General features: G+C 42.0%; 1 protein-coding gene across 1 annotated transcript in view; it reads right to left on the bottom strand.

Moving 5' to 3' along the window:
- The window catches only part of dpf1 (double PHD fingers 1), a gene marked incomplete at its 3' end in the record, with an annotated part of 105,099 nt that overhangs the window by 40,627 nt on the left and 41,197 nt on the right, over positions 1–23,275 (bottom strand). The window contains exons 4-7 of the mRNA XM_080731337.1: positions 13,442–13,549; positions 10,717–10,844; positions 4,547–4,636; positions 853–931 (exon numbers count right to left, since the gene is read on the bottom strand). Of these exons, the coding sequence (XP_080587463.1) occupies positions 853–931; positions 4,547–4,636; positions 10,717–10,844; positions 13,442–13,549 (405 nt within the window). The remainder of the gene's footprint in view (positions 1–852; positions 932–4,546; positions 4,637–10,716; positions 10,845–13,441; positions 13,550–23,275) is intronic.

Here is a 23,275-nt window from a genome sequence, read left to right as displayed (position 1 = left end):
GCACCAGCAAAATGACCACACATTCTGGAGTCTTAGGAACCAGAATGCATTAAGTTTGTTCACATACACTATAGGTTGAACTCTCACTGACTGATAAACATTTGCAATAGAAAGTTTAAATGGAAAATAAACAATTGTATGCAGCAGGAGTAATAATTCAACGTCAATCATATTGTGATTCTGAAGACATGCAGGAAAGTATAGCACAGACTGGAGCATATTTCCGGAGTGTGATGTTACACAGACTTTGACTGAATTTTGCTTGTATTAACATGCTTAGGAGGCACTGTAGTGTTGTCACAATACTGGATTTCTAACTTCAATACGATATTTTGAAAGAATATCGATACTCGATACCATTTTCGATACCACGCAACCACAGCGATTTTAGTGAAAAAATGTTTATTTTTATTTAAAGAAAAATACAGAACTTCTTGAGGTAGATGGTAGTGCACTTTTTAAAGGCCTGCCTTTGATGTTTTCAAATTACAAATAGGTCTTTAAAATAACTAGGAATAACTAGGAAGGATAAACATAATAGTAACGTTGGTGTAAACCAATAAGAGAGGTGAAAACTGAGTATCGATATCGATACTATGGAAAGGTCATATTCAAAATCGATACTTTTCGATAAATCGATATTTTTGACAACACTGAGGCACACACACACACACACACACACACACACACACACACACACACACACACACACACACACACACACACACACACACACACACACACACACACATACATACACATACACATACACACACACACACACACACACACACACACACACACACCATAGTGTCCTACAGTACATGGTAAAACAGAAAGTGTGATACTGACTGTCACAGACGTATGGCTTGTCTCTGTCTTCAATGGCACTGGGCTCTTGTCTTTTCCTCATGCCCCCAACACCACAGGCCTGCAGAGAACACACACACACACACACACACACACACACACACACACACACACACACACACACACACACACACACACACACACACACACACACACACACACACACACACACACACATACGCACGCAAAGTATAAACAAGTTAAAACTCATGCTCCATGCTGTTCAAGTTTAGACACACACACATGCACGCATGCAGGCACGGTCGCACGCTTACACACAGTTAGTTAAACCCCATGCTAATTCCGCTTGGTTTACACAGTTACACACATACACACTCCTCACACACACATGTACACACGCACGCACGCACACACACAGACACACACGCACATAATCATACAGTCATTGTAAGACTCCATATTCAGCTGGAGGGGGCTGATGACACCGCGCAGGGAGGCAACAGCTCCAATTAGCAGCCTTGGTGTCAGTATTTATATGAATGTACGTGTCAGAGAGGGAGAGAGAGAGACAGAGAGAGAGAGGGGGAGAGAGCGAGAGCGAGAGAGAGTGAAAGAGAGAGAGAAGGGGGGGTGAGGGGGTTGCGTTTCAGAGAACAGTTATTAACCATTCAATTACCCTCCCACAGCATGGGGGCGCTAGCAGTAACAGTGCCAGTGACATTTCACAACAGACCAGGGGCGTCAATTGGGTATGGCAAGGTTATGCAGCTGCCATACCCTGGGTCCAGGGGGGAAAATAAAAGTTACTTTTAAATATAAATCCATGAATGTCTCTTTGTCTATCTGTGCTGATTATGTTGTAAAATAACTACAAATGCAAAATGTTACAAAATGGTCACTTCAACATTATAATTATATTCTCCACACTTTTATTCTCCCCATTTTGACAAAATGGTATATTCCCAGGTTCCGCAGGTCAGCTGCACAGGTGCAATGCACTTGAACAACCGTTCCAGGCTGCCATATCCAGCCCAAGAAACCATAGAAATGGGGGGGAATAAAATGTACTTCTTAAAATAAATGTATCATGCCTGTTACTAAGGTATGGCAACATGACTGGTGTCTTGCACGCGCGCGAAGGCGCGTGTGCAAGACTCCAGTCATGTTGCCATACCTTAGCTTTTTCTGAACTGACGCCACTGCAACAGACCGAGAGCACATCGTTGCTGTCGGGCAGATACCTCTTAGCTCCATATTAATAGCCTACTTTATCACACTACAGCAGATGATATTCAACTGGCGGCCCATGTGCCAAATCCAGACCCAACTGAGCTTTGTTATGGCTCCTGGAACACTTTCCATATTCCTTTAAAAAAAAAAATTATCCCACGATTTTGTAACCCATTTTTCACCCGGTGCCAATTGTCTAATGTAATCCTGGGCGCTACACTCCCTCTGCCAACCTGGGGAGAGCAACGGACTGACCTCATGCTTCCTTCTATGTATGAGGAGTCCAAGTCGCTTCTTTTCACCTGACAGGGGGGAGTTTCCCTGGTTGGACGTTGCGTGTGGAAGGAACCCGTTATTCCAACCAGTTCCTTTCCCCTCCATCAGGCGCCCCGGCTGGCCAGGGGGAGGCAGTATAGAGACCATGATTATGTTTTTTGTGGGGGTACCTACCCTAGGAGAACATGCAAACTCCACATAGAAAGGCCCTTTCGCCAACCCCACCTAGGGTATGGGCACTGATGACGTGGAGGAGAGAAAACACTCCCAGCAGCCACAGCGTCCCTGGCGGCACTTTGTGCCCCCACTTTTCATATTCCAATGTAAAAATATACAAACAAAATTTGATGGTGGGTTGTGCAGAATGACCATTTTGAACTGTTAACCGAAGCTTGTTAATAGTTAACCAACCAATAAACCGCTAAGAATAAAATGTAGGCTGTACTGTTTAGAACAGAGGGATGGGTGGGACTCACTCAGGGTTAACTAAGGGTTAATTAACACCCACCGCCTACCATAGGGGTCTTCAATGTTTTCAGGCCAAGGATGACTTAGTTGAGAGAGAGATGAAGCAGGGACCCCCACAACCTTATCATAGATTACATATAGTTTCATTGTTTGACAGCACAATCGTCTGTATTTTGGATTCATGTCAATTTGTGTTTTCAGATATTTAACCACTTGAACCATCAATACTTACTAAACTTGACCTTTCACTCTGTACTTAGTCAGCTCTTTTTCTCCCGTACACCAAAGCTACACAAAAAGCTCACAACGCCTCTGTGAGCTTGTAGATCTGCTATTTTTGGCTTAAAGTTCTCCGAATATGGACGCTAGGGTTCAAGTGGTTAATATAAAAAAGGGGGAAAACAGTTTCTATCACTCAAAGATTTGGGGGACCCCCTGTAGTAACTTTGAGGACTCCCTAGGGGTCCCGGACCCCCTGTTGAAGACCTATGGCCTACTGCATTTCACTGGCATATCAACATGAAAGTGCACAACAGATGAGTTTTGACTGCATTTCATCCATCACATGGCATCCATTTGTAACCATTTCTGAGCTTTGAGTGGCTGCTGTCCATTGCAACAAAGAAATAATTCAACTTCTAAATCCATTAGCTAGCCTTGAGTGGATTGTGTTCATCTTTCATCTTCTACATCTCCATCCACTTGTAGGTTTTACACAGTATGATTCATTCTTCCTCAATAGTGTCCTTGACTGAACAACATATTACTGTCATTCCTTGTAATTAGGTCTATCCTTCCTATTACAGTGGTATTTCTGTATTTCTTAAGGAGTTCTCCACTGTTTATCAATCTGTATTTCTTAAGGAGTTCACTGTTTATCAATCCTCATCTCCACAGGCTTTATGGGGGAGAGCATGCATGGTGCTTTCTGTATCGTAGTAAATCGAAAGCGCCACAAGTCGTCATTATGCAGAATGTCCCATTTCACGTTTTCAAGCTCACAACGCATTTGAGCTTGTAGATCGGCTATTTTCAAATAGCCTTTGTATAAAATAGGTCTTAATTATTTCATGTATGTTTATAATATACTTATTTATATGCAAAGTAACTAGTAACTAAAGTTTTCAAATAAATGTAGTGGAGTAAAAGAACAATATTTAGATCCGAGATGTAGTGAAGTAGAAGTAAAAGTATTGGAAACACTCAAGTAAAGTACAAATACCTCAAAATTGAACTTAAGTACAGTACTTAAGTAAATGTACCTAGTTACTTTACACCACTGCCGCTGATGTTCTCTGAACCCTATTCCAAACTAGTCAAATCCTTCGGTACATCATTTGTGTAGAAGTACTCAGTAGTAGTACCAGCAATAGTACCAGTAATATCACTGCTTCTGTGCTGCATACTGTATGCCTTTGCAATGTCCCACCACCACCATCACCATCACCTATGGGTGACTGTCACTGTGCTCTCCTCTGCACCCAACCCTCCCTGCACTGCTCAGCCATGGAACTGTACAGTACAGTATGTTGTGCACATCGCTGTTTGCATGCTGTAGGTACTATACAGTATGTACGAAAGATAGACAGACAGACAGACAGACAGACAGACAGACAGACAGACAGACAGACATACAGTGTTTGTTTGCCACCATACATTTGCACATACGTACGTGTCGTGTGTGAAATCGGCATTTACCCGTCCCACCTATTAGGGTAAGATAGAATGAAAGGCGTCTCACCCGTCCTTTGGTTCGGTTCTTGCGCTTGGGAACGTCTTCCTCCATCTCCTCTACCTCCAGCTCATGTGGGAAATCACCAACCAGTAACTTCTACAGAAATAAACAGACAGAGAGATTGATTGACTGGCTGTTAGTTTGACTGACTGACTGACTGACTGACTGACTGAAACATCCACAGTTGCACACTCAATCTAGATTAGTTTAGTTTAGTTGTACAGTCAGCAGCTGCCACCTGGTTATTCTGTTATTCTGTTTATGCCCACAGGGGGTTTTCGTGGAACGGGGGGTTGCTTTGCTAAGCTCCAAGCTCGCTCATTTAATACAGGGCAGGCAGCGCTCTAAAAGAGCAGAGACATTCACTTCCAATATAACTCCAAATTCAGTTTCTCTCCTCACATTAAATCGTCTCTGTCGGGTGGAAACCTCATAATTATGTCCAAATTTAAACTGCATTTTTTTCAGGATTCAAATTATAAAACAGCGAAAGTAGCAGATCTACAAGCTTGCGGATCTGCTATTTTTGGTGCTTGTGTGTGACAGATGTCGTATGGATCAAGTAGGGCGTTGATTTATGAAAAACACAAAAGGTTAAGATATGGAGAAGAGATGTTTCTGCCTGGCAGCAACGAAATGTTACTTTAAATGTATAAGTATAAGTGTTTCCTGGCTGCACTGGTTGTTGCCCAGCAGGAAGGCAGGTTCCTGTTTCAAACATTTTTATTGTAAAGCACAGGTCAAGTACTTTCAAATCAAATACTTATACAGTGCTTCCCTATTTTCTAAAACAAACAGTCATACACATAAAAATAAACAGACACAATGGAAGGCAGGTTCTCATTCAGGCTAATGTTCCAGAAATGCGCTGTTGACGCGGCTGTTGACGCGGCTCTCGACGCGGCTCTCGACAACACAAGGTGGGGCAGATCACTTCTGCCGCTCTGGCCTGTGACAGCAGTCGTGAAAACCGTCATTTCACATCACTAGAAGTCACATTCCTGTGACTTTATCATCATTGGTTCGAAAGTATCGCGATTTTCTTCCCCCATTGTCCGAAAGACAGCCAATGACATTTTCCGCAACACTCGGAAACTTGGACAGGCGGAAGAGCTAGGGTTAGGGCTGTCACGATTATAACATTTTACATGACGATTAATTGTCTCTGAAATAACTGCGATTAACGATTTAATTGTGTCTTTGTCATTGACAATTACATTTCTGTTTGGCTTTTAGGCTTTGAAGTTGCACATGGTAGACATGACACATAACCTAAATATACAAAGAAATTACTGACATATTTGACAACTCTATACTTAAAAAATAACATTGATAGTGGAAATAGCCGATCTACAAGCTCACAACACGTGTGAGCTTGTAGATCTGCTATTTCCACTATTTTTTTACTTAAAAAAAACATATGAACATTTTTCAACATGGAAACGATTATGACGATTATGAAAAATAATCGCGATTATGTCAAATAATTGCGATTAGACGATTATGTAATAATTGTGACAGCCCTAGCTAGGGTGCCAGAATACGATAGGTCACCACATTCAGCACTGCACTCAGAAACTTAACCACCTAACTGTGGTGTTTCCTTGGCGAGAGACAAAAGGCAGAGAAGCCAGTGCCCATGCTCTTGTTTTACAGTAACGAACAGGATGATGAGTATGAGGGCTAGGGACAAGGGCTTACAGTTAAGAGATCTCCATATATGGGCATATCAGAAAGCCCATATATGTTCATATACTGATGACATCAGGAATATCCATATATGGGCATAAAAGGGACAAGGACTTACAGTTAAGAGATCTCCATATATGGGCATAAAGGGACAAGGACTGTTACAGTAGATATAGAGATGTCCATATATGGGCATAAATGAACAAGGACTGACAAACACTGAGATCTCCATATAACCTATGGGAATATAAGGGACGAGGACTGTCAGCTTGTAGACCTATTTTCTAAATATTGTTGTACATTAAAAACTTGAAATGGGTCGTTCTGCATAGTACTTGGGATTTGTTGATGTAAATGTTCACATAGAGTGTAATAATTGGTAAAACAAACTTTTGGCCTATTTGTGGAGATAAGCGACCAACGGTCGCTTATCTCCCGATTAGGGAGTCTTACTGGTGAGTATGAGGGCTATGTAAGCCTCACACAGCAGATGTCACTCACAGCAGTGAAAATGGGGCACTTTGAGCTGCGATGTCACACGCTCACACAAAAAAGAAAGCATGATGCAACTGAAGAATAGAGAGAGACCATATCGTTGCTGTCAGGCAAAAACCTTGTATCTCCATATTTAAACTTTTATTTGGGTAAATTCATGTCCTACTTCATCATACTACAGTGTCACACATAGGCTCTAATGCCTGACAGCGTGTCGCGAGTTCGAATCCCGATCCTCACGACCTTTGCTGCACAGACTCCCCGCCTCTCTCCCTCTTTCCTGTCTCCCTACTGTACTATCAATCAATAAACGCAGAAAAGCCCCAAAAATATCTTAAAAAACTCCTCCATGGTCATACGAAGGCACACACACACACGTTGCCACACATACTGTACTGTATGTGGACATACGCACTATGTGCTTACACTAGGGTTGTTCGATGTGGCCTAAGAATAAAATCTCGATTTATTTCTCAGAAAAGTCGATTTTCGATTCCGATTTCAATGTTTTGGTAAAAGAATAATACATTGTTTCAACTATGTTGTTTTCATTTAACACTTTGACTGCCACAATGTTAAGGGTTTTAAGGGTAAAACCCTTGCCACCATAGACGGCCATTCATTTTTGACGGAATAAATTGAAAATGGTAGGATGTACGAAAATTGACAAAAATTTCAGAGAATATAGAGTCGGAACCTTAGCTTTAACCATAAAAATTTCGTCCTGCTGTGGTGTTCTGCTGTGGAGAAACCTGAGGGAGAGCGAAAGCTGTACAGATGAAAAAGGAGCATCAGAAATTTACTTTCTGAGATAATTGAGGTCAAAGGAAAAAAACTTTCAGAAGCCCTAGAAACAAATTGGTAAATGGTACAAGAGCACACAGTACCTCTAAATGAAGAACAGGGTGCAGGCCATAATGCTGTAAAAAAAAAAGTTAAAAAAAGTTGTACCGTGGTCTAGTTATAAGGCAGGAAAGTGGAAGAAGCCAGGAGACTGACAGAGGCTCTTTTTTCATCTTCCCAGGATGAAGGAGAGACAGAGTAGAATCCACTGTGTTTTGACCTGGGATTTTTTATTCAAGCCTTCAGTTAGACATCAGACATCTCAAAAATAAAGATAAAAACTCTGATAAAGATAACAAAAAAAAACTTTACATTGCTGTTTCACTTCAGTATAGTTGTAGATGTGTTCCATTGCAATCATCATTTTAGTCACTTCAAACTAAAACGGTCAAACTACCCTGAGCAATTCAAAGTCATAATACATAAAATTAAATAAAAATTGATGTACATTCATATGGAAATGTTTGTATTGACAAAGTCAAGCCAACTGCGACAAACTTCACCATGTTAGAATCCAGACCAGGCAACTGCAAGTAAGAGTAATTATGAAAAAAAAAAAAACATAATTACCATAAGGTATATATAATTATTTGCTATACATTTTATATACACAGGTACATATATTTCCAAAATAGCAGATCTACAAGCTCATAGCCCGGCACCGCGCTATGAGCTTGTAGATCTGCCATTTACATATGATGCCTAATAGCCGATCTACAAGCTCATAGCCCAGCAAGGCACTATGAGCTTAGTATTTTCATGGCTCTCCTTTTAGTAGACCTTGTACCAGTGAACTGTACCGTCATGAAACTGTACCTTTTCCTATGCAAACTTCTAATAAAGTCTTCAATCAATCAATCAATCAATCCCTTCTTTGTATTTACCTACTGTATGTTTTTATACTGTTTTTTATTTCCCCCTTTTTTCCTGACTATATCTACTGCATAGTACTGTGTTCTATCCGTCTGTCATTCAATGTTATATGAGATACTGCAATGGTTTACTATGGAAATAAGCCTAGTCTTTTCATGGATCTCATGATCTCCTTTTAGTAGACCTTGTACCAGTGAACTGGTACAAGGTCTGACCAATCCATCTCGCTGGATTGGTCACTGCGACGTTTGCGAGTGACTTATAGTGGTTGTTTTGCTGGGATGTGTTTGTTTTGCACTAAATGGAGCATCTGTCCTCCTTTCTCACCAAGCTAAGCTAAAGAGGCGTCAATTGGGTATGGCAAGCTATGGCAGCTGCCATACCTTGGCTACAGGGGGAATATAATAAAATGTACTGTAATCGTGCCTGTTGTAAAGGTATGTAACATGACTGGTGTCTTGCACGCGAGCCTCGCGCGCGTGAAAGACACCAGTCAAGTTGCCATAACTTAGCTTTTTCTGAACTGACGCCGCTGAGCTAAACGCCCTGCTCGATCGGTGGTCCGCGCGCGGACCACCTGTTGTGATCCGAGATGAGCATAATCATCTCTCATCTCATGCTTGCTCTCGGAGCGACGTCGCGACCCCCCAAACACGCCAATACACCACTGTATGTATCAATCAATCAATCTAGCAACAACCACTTACTTTATATAGCAGTTCTTTTCGCTGCGACGCCGCGGCTCGGTGGTCCCTGGTGGCCTGGTCGATGAACCATGACGATCCAGTAAAACTTTTCAGATCACATGTAACGGCTGTAGAAGTAGTCCTCAGTAGTATAGTAAAGCACTAAACTAAACCCCCCCCCCCAAACACATGGCTGCTGCTTCTTTTCGCTGCGACGCCGCGGCTCGGTGGTCCCTGGTGGCCTGGTCGATGAACCATGACGATCCAGTAAAACTTTTCAGATCACATGTAACGGCTGTAGAAGTAGTCCTCAGTAGTATAGTAAAGCACTAAACTAAACCCCCCCCCAAACACATGGCTGCTGCTTCTTGCCAAAGTTGCCGTCCATCCAGCAATCCCAGGCCTGGGGAGGACGGTCATGTACCAAATCACCATGGTAACACAAGGTAACACAAGCTGATTGGCCACACAATGGTAACCATGGTGATTTTAGTCATTCCAGGGCCCAGGACGGCTGAATCCAAGCGTCAGTGATACATATGCTCCTAATCTTGTGTTAATTAAAAAAAAGACATTCCGGCGTCATATGACGCCGGTGGCAGTGCGGGGGGTGTAAAAGCGTGACGTCATATGACCTCCGTGGCGGTCAAAGTGTTAAAAAATGCAAGGACATGATTTTTTTTTATTATTGTTTTATTTAAAAAAAAATATATATAGCCAAATAGCAAAATCTAATGTGGTGAGCGCTGCCCAGTCTGACGTGCGCTGCACGTGCATCAAAGAAATTACACATCAGAGATAAAGTAGTATTAATTAGGTGTCGGACCTTGTCGTCCTGCTTTAGGAGGACCGGGCTGTGCACCTTTTGCCCAGTGCAAGGCTCCAATGAGTAAGAATTACCCTAATTAAAGTGAAAATCGATTTTACGATTTCTTATTTTTTAAATCGTCCAAAGGAAAAAATCCCGATTTCGATTAAAAATCGATTAATCGGAAAACCCTAGCTTACACACACACACTGAGTCAGGGGGAAATACTTAGACTGAGTCAGTGGAATCACACACACGCACGCATGCACGCACAGACGTGCAAACAACGTGCAGACACACAATGCCAGGAGGGAACTATCGGAGCTGCGGGAGACTCTGTCACTGCCAAATGACACACTCACAACTACTATGACTCAGAGAGAGAGAGAGAGAGAGAGAGAGAGAGAGAGAGAGAGAGCGAGAGAGAGAGAGAGAGAGAGAGAGTAATAATACCAAAACTAGAACTGCATTCTCTCGAGGTGTCAACTTGCGTCTTGTGCACAAGTAGGCCATGTATGGCCTACTTGACAGAGTGTGTCGGGCGCCCGCTGGCCTACCAGTCCATGGGCATACCACATACCGGTAGGCTCAGGGTAGCCTGACAGCGTGTCAGTCTATTGTCCTATCAATAAAGGCATAAAAGCCTTAAAACATATATTTTTAAAAAACCAGCAGTGTGTGTGTGTGTGTGTGTGTGTGTGTGTGTGTGTGTGTGTGTGTGTGTGTGTGTGTGTGTGTGTGTGTGTGTGTGTGTGTAGGTACATGCATACATAATGTCTTACCTGACATTCACTCATGGGCTCCTCCTCCTTGGTCTCTATCTTCTTGTCCAGGGTCTCTCCAGCCAGCAGAGACTCTAGCACCGGACCCTCGGGAATCCCCCCTTCCTTCTTCAGAGACGCCTCCACGTCTGCAGCACCAACACACAACAACACAGCCACACAACATGAGACACGCATTACCAGCAACAACACAGCCACACAACGTGAGACAAGCACAGGGGCGTCATAATGGGGGGGAAAGTGGGACTGAGTTACTAATCCCCAAGGTGGTGGAGGGGCCTTAATTATTTTATACTTTAGCTATTGAAAAATAGCAGATATACAAGCTCACTCAGTGCCGCGCTGCAAAGGCAGAGTGCAGTAACTACGTTCCTGAATTTCACCAAAAAATGGGTTTAAAAGTGTTACAGCTGATCAGCCAAATGAGATAAAGGCATTTAAATGATATTACAACTGATTGTATATCTGTTCTTGAGCTAATTGCTCATCCCCCAATATCATGAAGGCTAATTTGACCTTTGGGCGACACAACTAGGTCGGTGTGTCCGAAAACGTAGTTACTGCACTCTGCCTTTGTAGGGCAGTGTAGATCTGCTATTTTTTTAAATGCGTGAAAATGTGTGCAAAACTTTGAATATATATATTTTTTAAGCGAACATTTATAACTAAAATTTTGCTTCTGGGGTTCCCTGGATCTAAATATTTTGAGATGAGGGTCTGTGGCCAAATACATATCATTTTGGGGGTCCTTCACGTGAAAAGGTTTGAGCACCACTGACATAGAAACATAGGTTTTTCAAAAACCTTTGAAATATTCAATAAACCCCCTCCCCCTATGAAGAACATTCATGGGGGGCCCGCAGTGAATCCTTGTACCCAGGGCCCAGAATTTGGGGGCGACCCTGGACACGCAGCAGCAAACTAAAAAGCACTATGTCATATTTCTAATAATTTTGTACTGTTTCTCAATGTCGGGTCAGGGGACCCAAATGGACCCTTATCTGTAACTCTGAGAGTGTGTGTGTTAAAAGGAAAAAAAAGAGAATCACTGCTTTAGACAGAAAGGAATTCACTGCGCTCGTGCTTCCTTGTTCATTCAGAGATGAAGGTCGAAAATTACACTTTCACAATTCTTAGGTTATATTCTTGATTTCAGCAAACACAAGATGAATAGAAGCCATTAGTAAGATGTTCTGATGACATTAGCATTTAAATTGAGGCTTAACTTGTCCTTGTCCTTTTTCAAAACGCCGCTAAGCACTACTAGTACATCCTTTGGTCTGTCGAGTCATTTTAAGCCTCAGTGAGAGTTTGTGACAAAGGCGTCCTAGACAGTCAAATGTATCCAGGGCTCTCAAAGTTAATTAAGTTAGTTAACCTGAGGCTGATACTACCAATGCCTTCTAAATCAGTAGTTCTCAAACATTTTCGGCAAAGACCAACCAAAATGATGTGTATTTGGCCGTGGACCCCCCGGAAAAGATTTTGTGCAGAGGACAAGATTTGTCTTAAATATATAAATGTATATAAAAAGATTGTCTGATTGTTGGCACAAATGATGCGCTATGGTCATGAAGTGTGGGTCATGACCGAAAGTATAAGGTTGCGGGTGCAAGCGGCCGAAATGGGTTTCCGCAGACGGATGGCCTGTATCTCCCTTAGAGATGGGGAGAGAAGTTCAGTCACCCGAGAGAGACTTGGAGTAGAACCGCTGCTCCTACACTTGGAAAGAAGTCAGCTTAGGTGGTTCGGGCATCTAGTATGGATGCCCCCCGACCCCGAGCGCCTTCCTAGGAAGGTCCTCGATGCACGTCCCACTGGGAGGAGACCCCGTGGCAGACCAAAGACCAGATGGAAGGATTATATCTCCAAACTGGCTTGGGAACGCCTCGGTATACTCCCTGAGGGAGTGGAGGAAGTTGCTCGGGATAAGGAAATCTGGAAGTCTCAGTTGGAACTGTTACCCCCGCGAACCGATTCCGGATAAGCGGTTGAAGATGGATGGCTGGATGGATGGAGTTCGTAGATCTGCGACTGTTGAGAATCACTGTTCTAATCCACGGTTCTAAACCCTAATAGCTAAAATCTAAAATGACACAGATGGCTTTCCCGGTTTTAATGGGTTAAATTTACGCTGTAGGTCCATAGAGTTATATAACAATTAGAAGGAAGGACTGCCCCACCCCCAGCTACTCATTTCAATGAAAGTTGCTCAGTGACGTTTGAAGCACCCGGACGTCTGCCGTAAGCACATTGATTGGCCTCAATATCGAGGCCAATAAAGCAGGCCATGGAGTTATGAGCAGGCACACTAGGGTTTCAAACGGTAGCCGCATGCGCAGCAGTGTTTTAAATGAGTTAGTGTTGCTATTCCAGATTTGACCAACAGGCGACGACCGCTTCACTGTTCTAGCGTGGTTCTGGGGGCTTGTGTAGCTCCAGAAAGTCACGTATACACATCTTTCCAGTTTGCCTGAACTTCAGTAATTCTTTTAATTTTTCATTGTATTTTTAGGCATATTTGTTTTTGTTTTTTTTTTGACAGAAGAGAACAAAACTTAGAGGACAGAGGAGACAACAAACGTCAAAAGGCTGTCGTGTTAAGTTGTCTGATTTTCAGAGCACGTTTATTCTAAGGCTTAATCAATCGATTGGATGTTTATCGGCTACTCAATACTCACTGATCGTTGCTCCAATCGCTACGCTCTTTGTTCCTGTTTCTTACCTATCTTGAACTCGATTGGTCCGAGCCGAGGGTCCTCTAGGATGTTTAGCCGTCTCTTCTTGCGCCAGCAGCGTGCAGGGTACGTGTACAACTGACCCGGAGCGTGGCCTAGAACACAACACAATTCAACAAAAAACATGCGAGGAAATGAGTCATTACTCTGTCATCATACTGATCAGGAAAGGCTTCATGGTGCAGTGGTAAAGTGCCTGCGGAGGCTGTGGGTTTGAATCCACAGCAGTGCACCCGGCTGTGACGAGAGGAGGGAAGCCAGGCGGGGAAGGTGATAATTGTCATTGCGTGTATTCCTACGGGAGTAGGGTGAAGGCTCTGGGTCCTCCTGGTGGGAGCTCCTCACTGGCAGAGCCAGTAGGATACAACAGCAGTGACACACATGTGACACACATGTATGTGTGTGGGGAGGTGGGGAGGAATCAATTGGCATAACGACTAAATTAGGGGGAAGAAAATAAAGGGGGAAAAGGTTTGTGGAAAAGGCTTTTGATCAGATGTATACATTGCTTTATAATTATGAAGATGCAAATCAAAGTAACACTTGTTGAGCAATAGAGACATACAGGCAAGACACACACACACGCTGTGAAGGAGCATATAGGGATGTCTGAGAGAGAGAAGCAAATGAAAGTAAGAAAGGAACTCAAATAGACTGTAGAGGGCAAACATACAAAATGGGCAAAAACTAAACTGGAGAGAGAGAAGGACACACATGTGTGCGCGCACGCGCACACACACACACACACACACACACACACACACACACACACACACACACACACACGCACGCAAGTACACACGCAGTTTTATGACCGGTGATCAACTGCTCATCCACCACTTTGTGGCCGGCCGTGTTCCCGCACCTAATATAAGAACAGTTGGTTGTCTAACCCAGTCGTTCTCAAACCTTTTCATGTCAAGGACCCCCAAATTGACACTTATTAGCCCGCGGACCCCCATTTGAAAAGATATGCCAAGGACCCCCATAAGAGAACATATTTACGGCTCTACTGTGATTCCCAAACATTTTAATGTCGAGGACCCCCAGTTTGATGCATTAGACCCCAATTCATAATTGTAAAATCGATGCTAATTTAACTCTGAGTTACAGACCCATAAGGGTCCATTTGGTTCCCAACTATCATTTAGCTGAGCTGAGGAACCCCTGGAGCTCCCTCAAGGACCCCTGGAGGTCCCCGGATCCCACTTTGAGAACCAATGGTCTAAACTATCACAGACCTGCAGTGACAATAACTTATGTTATTATGGTGTTTGTGAAATTATTATCAATCTATTTGCCCTGTTTCAGAGAGGATGTCGAGGACGCTGCCTCATTCATTCCATCCTCCAACACCTAGAGGCCACGCTACCTACGCACGTGTCCTGTTTATTGATTTTAGTTCTGCTTTTTAATCATATTATTCCGGCGAGGCTTGCATGACAAACTCCTAGAGCCCAGCGAGTCAACAGGTCCATGTGGGAGATTTGATTATGGTGGCAATAGATCACAAGTAGTCCAATTAAAATCTCCCAAAGTCAAGGTCCATAAGCATTGGTGCACCCAAGCAGTGGTGTAATTAAGTACAGTTCTGAGGTATTTTTTACTTTACTGGAATATTTCCAATTTTCAGTACTAAACCTCTACTCCACTACATCTCAGAGGCAAATATTGCACTTTTACTCCACTACATTTATTTGAAAACTTTAATTATCTGCTGGCTGTAGCTGAGTGGTTAGTGAGCCTGCCTTGTGAGCCAGAGCTCCTGGTTGTCCCTCCAGTTAGATTGTCTTGTGTTTATTCCAAGCAGTCAAACCTAGTTCGAGCATAGTTGTGACTGTATCTGACCTTTGCTTTGTTTTTGTTTGTTTTTTGTTTTTTGCCAAGCCCTTGGCTGTACCTCTGCCTTCGCCGACTGTCTTTTTTGGCAGTTTGACCTTTTGCCTGCCCACAGTTTAGAATTTTGCCAGCTCCTTGACTGTTTAGCTTTTAGGACATTGACGTACCTGACAGTATTTCTCATTCCGATTCAGTAAAAATCTTTATTTTCAGGTGAAGGGTCTTATCTCCTGTAATGATGATGAAACGGCTCACAGAGCAGAAGTCAATTCAACTTTAAACATTTTCACTAAACGGACCGCAATGGAAATAAGCTCTCAAGCGTCTCCGTTTTTTATCCTTTTGACACCTTATGTCCAAACATATTGATGCTGTCGGGCAGAAACCTCTTATCTCCATATTTTATCCGTTTGTGTTATTATTTCAGAAATGAATGCCCTACTTGATAATACTACAGTGTCACACAAAAGTATCAAAAGTAGCAGATCTACAAGCTCGAAACGCAGCACGAGGCGGTGTGTTTTGAGCTTGTCAAACTGATCATTTTGCTATTTTTAAATTTGAATCCGGAAAAGTAACAGTTTTGGAGACAATACATTCGTCTTTGTCAATAAAAACATCAATCAATCAATCAATCCATCAATCAATCAATCAACCAATCCATCAAAAGCCAGATTGTGCAGAAAGCCCATCAACGATATAGTTCTTTCTGTGACAACTCAAGTTTAAGATATCAAAAGCAGGGATGTGTGACTTTTATACAGAGCTGTGATAGAGTGTGTTCTCACCTCCTCTATCACAGTGTGGTATGGAAACTGTTCAGCAGATGACAGGAAAGGCGCTAAGTAGGGTGGAGAAAGCAGCGTAGAAACTCACTGGTCAGGATTTGCCTAGCATCTGTGATATTTATAACACCCTCACATCCTAACGATGGCTCTGACAAGAACCAGGAGCCAGCCCTCATCCAGCCAATGCACGTTGCGTCCTTCCATCTGGAGAAAGGTTAGGATGTATGTTAACCCATTAGAACCCAGAAAGCGATCTGTGTCTTTTTAGATTTGAGATGTATTTATTGCACATTGGTTGGCTGTTCAGAAATAGCAGGTCTACAAGCTCATATAGGCACGAATGAGCTTATACTGTAGATCTGCTATTTTTGAAAAATCTTGAACATAAATTTTGTGCAAATCTCTTTCAATATATTATGTATATTTTTAAAGCTACAATAACATTTTTAACTCAAATATTTGCTTCTGGGGGTCCTTGGAACCAAATATTTTGAGTTGGGGGTCGGCACATTATAGAGACGTAAGTTTTTCTTTTTTCAAAACCGCAACCTGGTTTCCAAAACGCCATCTCCATATCACAATGTTTTCTCTCTAATTGAATGCCCTACTTTGTCATACTAAGGGGTGGGCAACTTTGATGATGGAGAGGGCCACTACACTCACTCACACATTGGGCCACATTGCATATCGGGGGAGTTATCTCGTATTTTAACTATTTTCGTAAATGAATGCCCTACTCCGTCATTCTAGGTCACACAAAAATAGCAATCTACAAGCTCAAAATGTGTCACACTGCGACGTGTTTTGAGCTTGTAGATCTGCTATTATTGCTATTTTTGAATTGGAATCCTGAAAAGTATTTTTCTTTATTTCATTTCAAATGCATTTAGTTATGCAAATGTTAACTTTATGAACTAAAATACAAATAGCCTACATTCGACATAAAAAAAGACAATAATTTTTTTAATACTGGTCATTTAGCTACTAATACAGACTAAAGCAATTAACTTAAAGCGGGTCATGTTTGCATGTTTGGAATTGGAACAGCTGAAATCAATAATAGCCTTTATCAGTATTCCAATCCGATATTAAAGGACAACTCTGCCCTAAATCACTTCTAGGTTCATTTTCCTACTTATATTGATCCCAAAAGACTGTCCATGGGGTCTATTAGGCAGAAATGCCCCTGTTGTCCAGTTTCCCTAACAGAACACAGTAGCTGTCATAGCATAGAGTGGAGCCTATAAGCCTATCACATTTATACTATTTGCTGCGGTCAAAAGTGATTTTCTATTTCATGAATGTGTTACTAGTTAGGGTTAGACACAAACAAACACATCCATGCCTTCTTTGTCCCACACAAGCCACCACAATCTCATAAATAATGTTTTGGGGTGAGCATTCGGCACAATTGTCAATCAAAGTGACTGTGCTGACCAATCACAGGGCATCTTTTCCGGGACTTGGCAAAACACATAAAAGCCTAACATCTGTTTAGCGGAGTGTGATGGCTTTTGTGGGACAACGATGACATGGATGTGTTTGTAATGACAACTGGTACTACATTCATGAAAAATAAAAACACTTTTGACCACAACAAATAGTGTAAAAGCAATAGGCTTAATAGACTCCACTCTATGCTATGAGAGCTGCGAGGTTCTGTTGGGGAAACTGGACAACAGGGGCATTTCTGCCTAATAGACCCCATGGACAGTCTTTTGGGATCAATATAAGTAAGAAAATGAGCCTAGGAGTGATTTAGGGCGGAGTTGTCCTTTAACCTGCGGGCCGCATTAAGTAACACAAAAGTCAAAATAAATAAAATAAAGCTATTTTTTGAAAAATGTTTCAAGGAGCGAAACACAGCGAGAGACGACGGGCAGGAGCCTAATAATAGGTTGATATCAGTGGTTTATCGACCGGCCTTCGCCTGATATCCTGCTAATCTCTGTAAATTAAGTTGGAGGACATGAGGGCCAGGATTCAATTCCAACAGGATGTCCTTTGTGGGTCAGCAACATGGCTGACACCCCCTGGTACCAGACCAGTGTAATCCAGTCCCCGGCCCACAGGTTGAGAACCACTGGCGTAATCCACAGGGAGAATAACCTCTTGAAATCCAGCATCTGTCTTGTGAGCTTGTTGATCGGCTATTTTCAGCCAAAGCCTTCCCCACAATAACAGAGCCTTGAGGGACTCCGCTCAACCACATGGGGTTTAAGTCAGGGGTCTTCAACGTTTTCAGGCCAAGGACCCCTTAGTTGAGAGAGAGATGAAGCAGGGACCCCCACAACCTTTTCATAGATTCCATATAGTTTCATTGTTTGACAGCTCAATCGTCAGTGTATTTTGGATTCATGTTAATGTGTGTTTTCAGATATTTAACCACTTGAACCGTCAATACTTAATAAACTTGACCTTTCAATCTGTACTTAGTCTGCTCTTTTTCCCCTCTACACCAAAGCTCTTTGTCGAAAATAGCCGATCTACAAGCTCACAACGCCTCGCAGCGCGAGGCGTTGTGAGCTTGTATATCTGCTATTTTTGGCTAAAGTTCTCCGAATATGGACACTAGGGTTCAAGTGGTTAATATAAAAAAGGAGATTTTTTTTCTATCATTCAAAGATTACGTCCGAGGACCCCTGTAGTAACTCTGAGGACTCCCTAGTAACTCTGAGGACTCCCTAGGGGTCCCAGGCCCCTGTTGAAGTCCCATGGTTTAAGTGGTTAAAGCCCTCTGGTGCTCCTGCTCTCCTGACCTGAGCTGGAACATCATGTTGTGTCATCCGTTCTACCTTCTACGTATTCCTCCCGGGGTTTCCTCAGTCATCTCTCTAGTCTAGTGTGTACATTCCACCGCACACACACCACTAAAGGGCTGTGTCAGTGTACCACTGTGAGATAAGTGGACCACAGGTCAAGGCAACATGCATTCACACTACAGGAACTGATCTCATCGCGGCGTGGGGTGCTTTCACATGGCGATTCCTAGAAAAAACCTTCACCAACACGTTGGGGGAGGGAAATTGTCCCTCCTGCTATAACATTGTATCACTTCTACACTCTGTTCATGGCAAAGTCAGGCCATGCTGCCACTTACCTGATACCAGGATTTAACTTCTCTTTTGGGTGGAAACCTCATGTCCAAAACTGTTACTTTTCAGGGTTAAAACTTAAGAAAATAGCAAAAGTAACAGATCTTCGTGCCACGCTTTGAGCTACTGCTCCCTTTGCTACCTTTGATGCTTTTGTGTGACGCTGTAGTATGATCTATAGGGCATTAATGTACGAAAAACACCCAAAAATATGGAGATAAGAGGTTTTCTGCCCGACAGTGACGATAAACAAAGAATGGTGAGGAGGAAGAGGTCGTAATGCTTCCACTGCAAGGATGCGTTGAGAGTGATCGGTTACATGCAGATGTCGACTGGATCTGTGTTCCAAATCAGCTCTGAAAACACTGTCAGTGAGTTCACAGTTCACTTCTACCATATGTACTGTACAACACAATTAAATATTCTAAGCCTAATGCTGCATTCACACTGAGAGACGCCAAGCTAATGGTTTGCTTGGTAATTCAATGTATTAATCTATGCAAACCAGCTTTAAAAATTTCCAAGCTTTTTTTCCAGCTTGGAAATTTTAAAAGCTGGTTTGCATAGAGAATACATTGAATTACCAAGCAAACCATTAGCTTGGCTTTTCTGTATGTGAATGAGGCATTAGAATCTAAGGACAACACACAGTACAGCATAACACAACACAGAGGGCACAACATATCAAAACCAACGTAAAAACTCAACAGACAGACGTACATTTTGTACATCGTCTCTGTCGGGTGGTAACCTCATATGTCCAAAACAGTTACTTTTCAGGCGCCAAAAGCAGCTAAAGTAGCAGATTTACAAGCTCAAAACACGTCACTAGGCACCGTGTTTCAAGCTTACCAATCTGCTACTTTTGATGCTTTTGTGTGACGCTGCAGTATGATCAAGCAGGGCGTGCATTTACCAACAAAAGAAAAAGTTTACCCATTTCGGTAGCACTTTACAATAATGACCTGTTATAAATCATTTATAAACATTTATAAGCAGTTTGTAGATGAGTAATAAACATGAACAAACTATGAACAAATGTTTACCTAAACATTTATAACTGTTTTAAACATAATTTACATGTTATTAGTAAGGTATTAGTAAGTAATAAACCATTCATGAATAAGCCATTTATACACATTCATAAATTATTAATAAATCATTTGTAACAAAAAATGATGCGTTATTTATATGCTATTTGTAGATAAGTAAATAATCATTTACAAGCTATCTATATACCTTGTAAAACATTCCTAATATATCTATAAATCATTAGTAGATGTTATCAAGAGCCCTAATGTAAAGTGAAGACTAGGTCGCAAGTTACTATGAAAACCTCCACCGGCTGTCTGTCAGTCCCTCTGTCAGTCTGTCCGTCACGTCACACTTTTGGTCCTACTCTAATCTCCGGCACCGTTGCCCCTATCCATGCCAAACTTTGCACACACACTCCTTGGCTGTCTGTTGTCATGCAGTTCATGGTTAACGTATGCTTTGTAAAACATTCCTTAAATATCTATAAATCATCAGTAGATGTTATCAAGAGCCCTAATGTAAAGTGAAGACTATTCATTATTTACCAGTAAGACTCCCTATTAGGGAGATAAGCGACCGTCACATCGCATACACAAACTTTAGAAGGCAGTCGTAGCCAATCAGGAGGGAATATGGGAAATGGGACAGATCCATGTTGATGACATGACTTTAGCTTTGCGTGATTTTAGGCCCAAATCTGTAGGAGCAGTGTTAAAAAATGTGTTTGAAAAAATCGGCCTGATGGTGATGCTAAATGGGACAGATCCATGTTGATGACATGACTCTAGACATACTGTGTTCCGCTTTGTGTGATTTTAGGGCAACATTCATAGGAGCAGTGTCCAAAAATGTGTGTTGCAAGAATCGGCCTCATGGTGGCGCTAGAAGAGGGCCATGTGAGAAATGAGGGGTGGAGGTTGTGGTTTGGCAGTCAACTGTCTGTTAATGTGGCCTCCATGTTTGTTCATATTTAACAGACATTCGTAACTAATGAATAGTCTTCACTTTACATTAGGGCTCTTGATAACATCTACTGATTATTTATAGATATTTAAGGAATGTTTTACAAAGCATATGTTAACCATGAACAAACAAGGAGGCCACATTAACAGACAGCCAAGGAGTGTGTGTGCAAAGCTTGGCATGGATATAGGGGCAACGGTGCCGGAGATAGAAGTAAGGCCAAAAGTGTGACGTGACGTGACGTGACGTGACGTGACGTGACGTGACGTGACGTGACGTGACGTGACGGACATACTGACAGAGGGACTGACAGACAGTCGGTGGAGGTTTTCATAGTAACTTGCGACCTAGTCTTCACTTTACATTAGGGCTCTTGATAACATCTACTAATGATTTATAGATATATTAGGAATGTTTTACAAGGTATATAGATAGCTTGTAAATGATTATTTACTTATACAAATAGCATATAAATAACGCATAATTTTTTGTTACAAATGATTTATTAATCATTTATGAATGTATATAAATGGTTTATTCATGATCAGTTTACTACTTACTAATACCTTACTAATAACATTTAAATGATGTTTAAAACAGTTATAAATGTTTAGATAAACATTTGTTCATAGTTTGTTCATGTTTATTACTCATCTACAAACTGCTTATAAATGTTTATAAATGATTTATAACAGGTCATTATTGTAAAGTGCTACCAATATGTCTACCCGACAGCAACGATATATAATAGTGAAAATAGCCGATCTACAAGCTACAAGCACAACGCATCGGGACACGTTGTGAGATTGTATGTACTGTACAGCAGGGGTCTTCAACATTTTCAGGCCGAGGACCCCTTAGTTGAGAGAGAGATGAAGCAGGGACCCCCACAACCTTTTCATAGATTCCATGTAGTTTCATTGTTTGACAGCACAATCATCAGTGTATTTTGGATTCTTGTCAATTTGTGTTTTCAGATATTTAACCACTTTCCACCTTCCATACTTCAAAAAATTGACTTAAATAAACGTAATAAATTTTCATTCTGTACTTAGTCTGCTCTTTTTCCCCCCTACACCAAACCTCTTTGCCGAAAATAGCCGATCTACAAGCTCACAACGCCTCGCACTGCGAGGCATTGTGAGCTTGTAGATCTGCTATTTTTGGCAAAAGTTCTCAGAATATGGATACTAGAGTTCAAGTGGTAAGGGGAAAAAATATTCTATCACTCGATTTTGGAGGACCCCCTAGGGGTCCCGGACCCCCTGTTGAAGTGGAGTTACACTGATCTTAACACTATATCAACACAACACATTTTTCTGGAACCCCCTGAGGGACTTGGAGAACCACTGGTGTAAAATGTCATGAAGTTGTGGAGGATCCGTGCCACATTTGATTTTTAGCTGCTGTCTTTCTTTTCCTCTCCTTCGTAGCAGTCTGCGGTCCTGAGCAGTCAGGTTTTGCCAAACCACACACTGTCACAGCGGCTGTCAGAACACTGACAATGGTACAGCAACACGTTCACAAGAGCTTTCCTTCTCGAACCAAACATCCTGACACGCCTCAGAAAGTACAGTCTCTGCTGTGCTTTCTTCAGGATGCTGTTGGTGTTGATCACTGGTGGACAGTAACTAGTAACCAGTTATTGTATAACTTCTAACTTGTTGTGTTTTTTTCTTAAATTAACACCCTAGTTGATCATACAGCCACGTCACTCAAATCAAAAACAATCAAAAGTAGCGTACAAGCTCAAAACAGGTTTGCGAAGGCATAAAATGACGTGATTAGATGATCTCTTCTCCCATAGTCTCTCCCTAACATTAGCATCTAGTTTGTATTTGTTGTCAAAATGGTCAGTATATCATAGTTAGCTTTGATCGGTGTAGGTTTGATTGGGTGGGGGTGTTGCGCTCTGAAAATAGCCTATCTACAAGCTCTTGTTTTGGCAACGCATTGTTTCAGGCAAATAATGCATTACAACGCCATCACAGCCTGCCAAAATACAAGCTCACAACTTTCCGCATCGCAATGCGTTGAGAGCTTGTAGATCGGCTATTATCACTAGTTTGTGTCCTGGGTCCCTTTTGGGTCTCGAGCTTCT

The sequence above is a fragment of the Nannobrachium achirus genome (genome assembly GCF_963921795.1).
Source record: "Nannobrachium achirus genome assembly, chromosome: 8".
Lineage (NCBI taxonomy): Eukaryota > Metazoa > Chordata > Actinopteri > Myctophiformes > Myctophidae > Nannobrachium > Nannobrachium achirus.
Note: the sequence above shows the minus strand (reverse complement) of the source record. Positions and strands in the feature narration are given on the sequence as shown.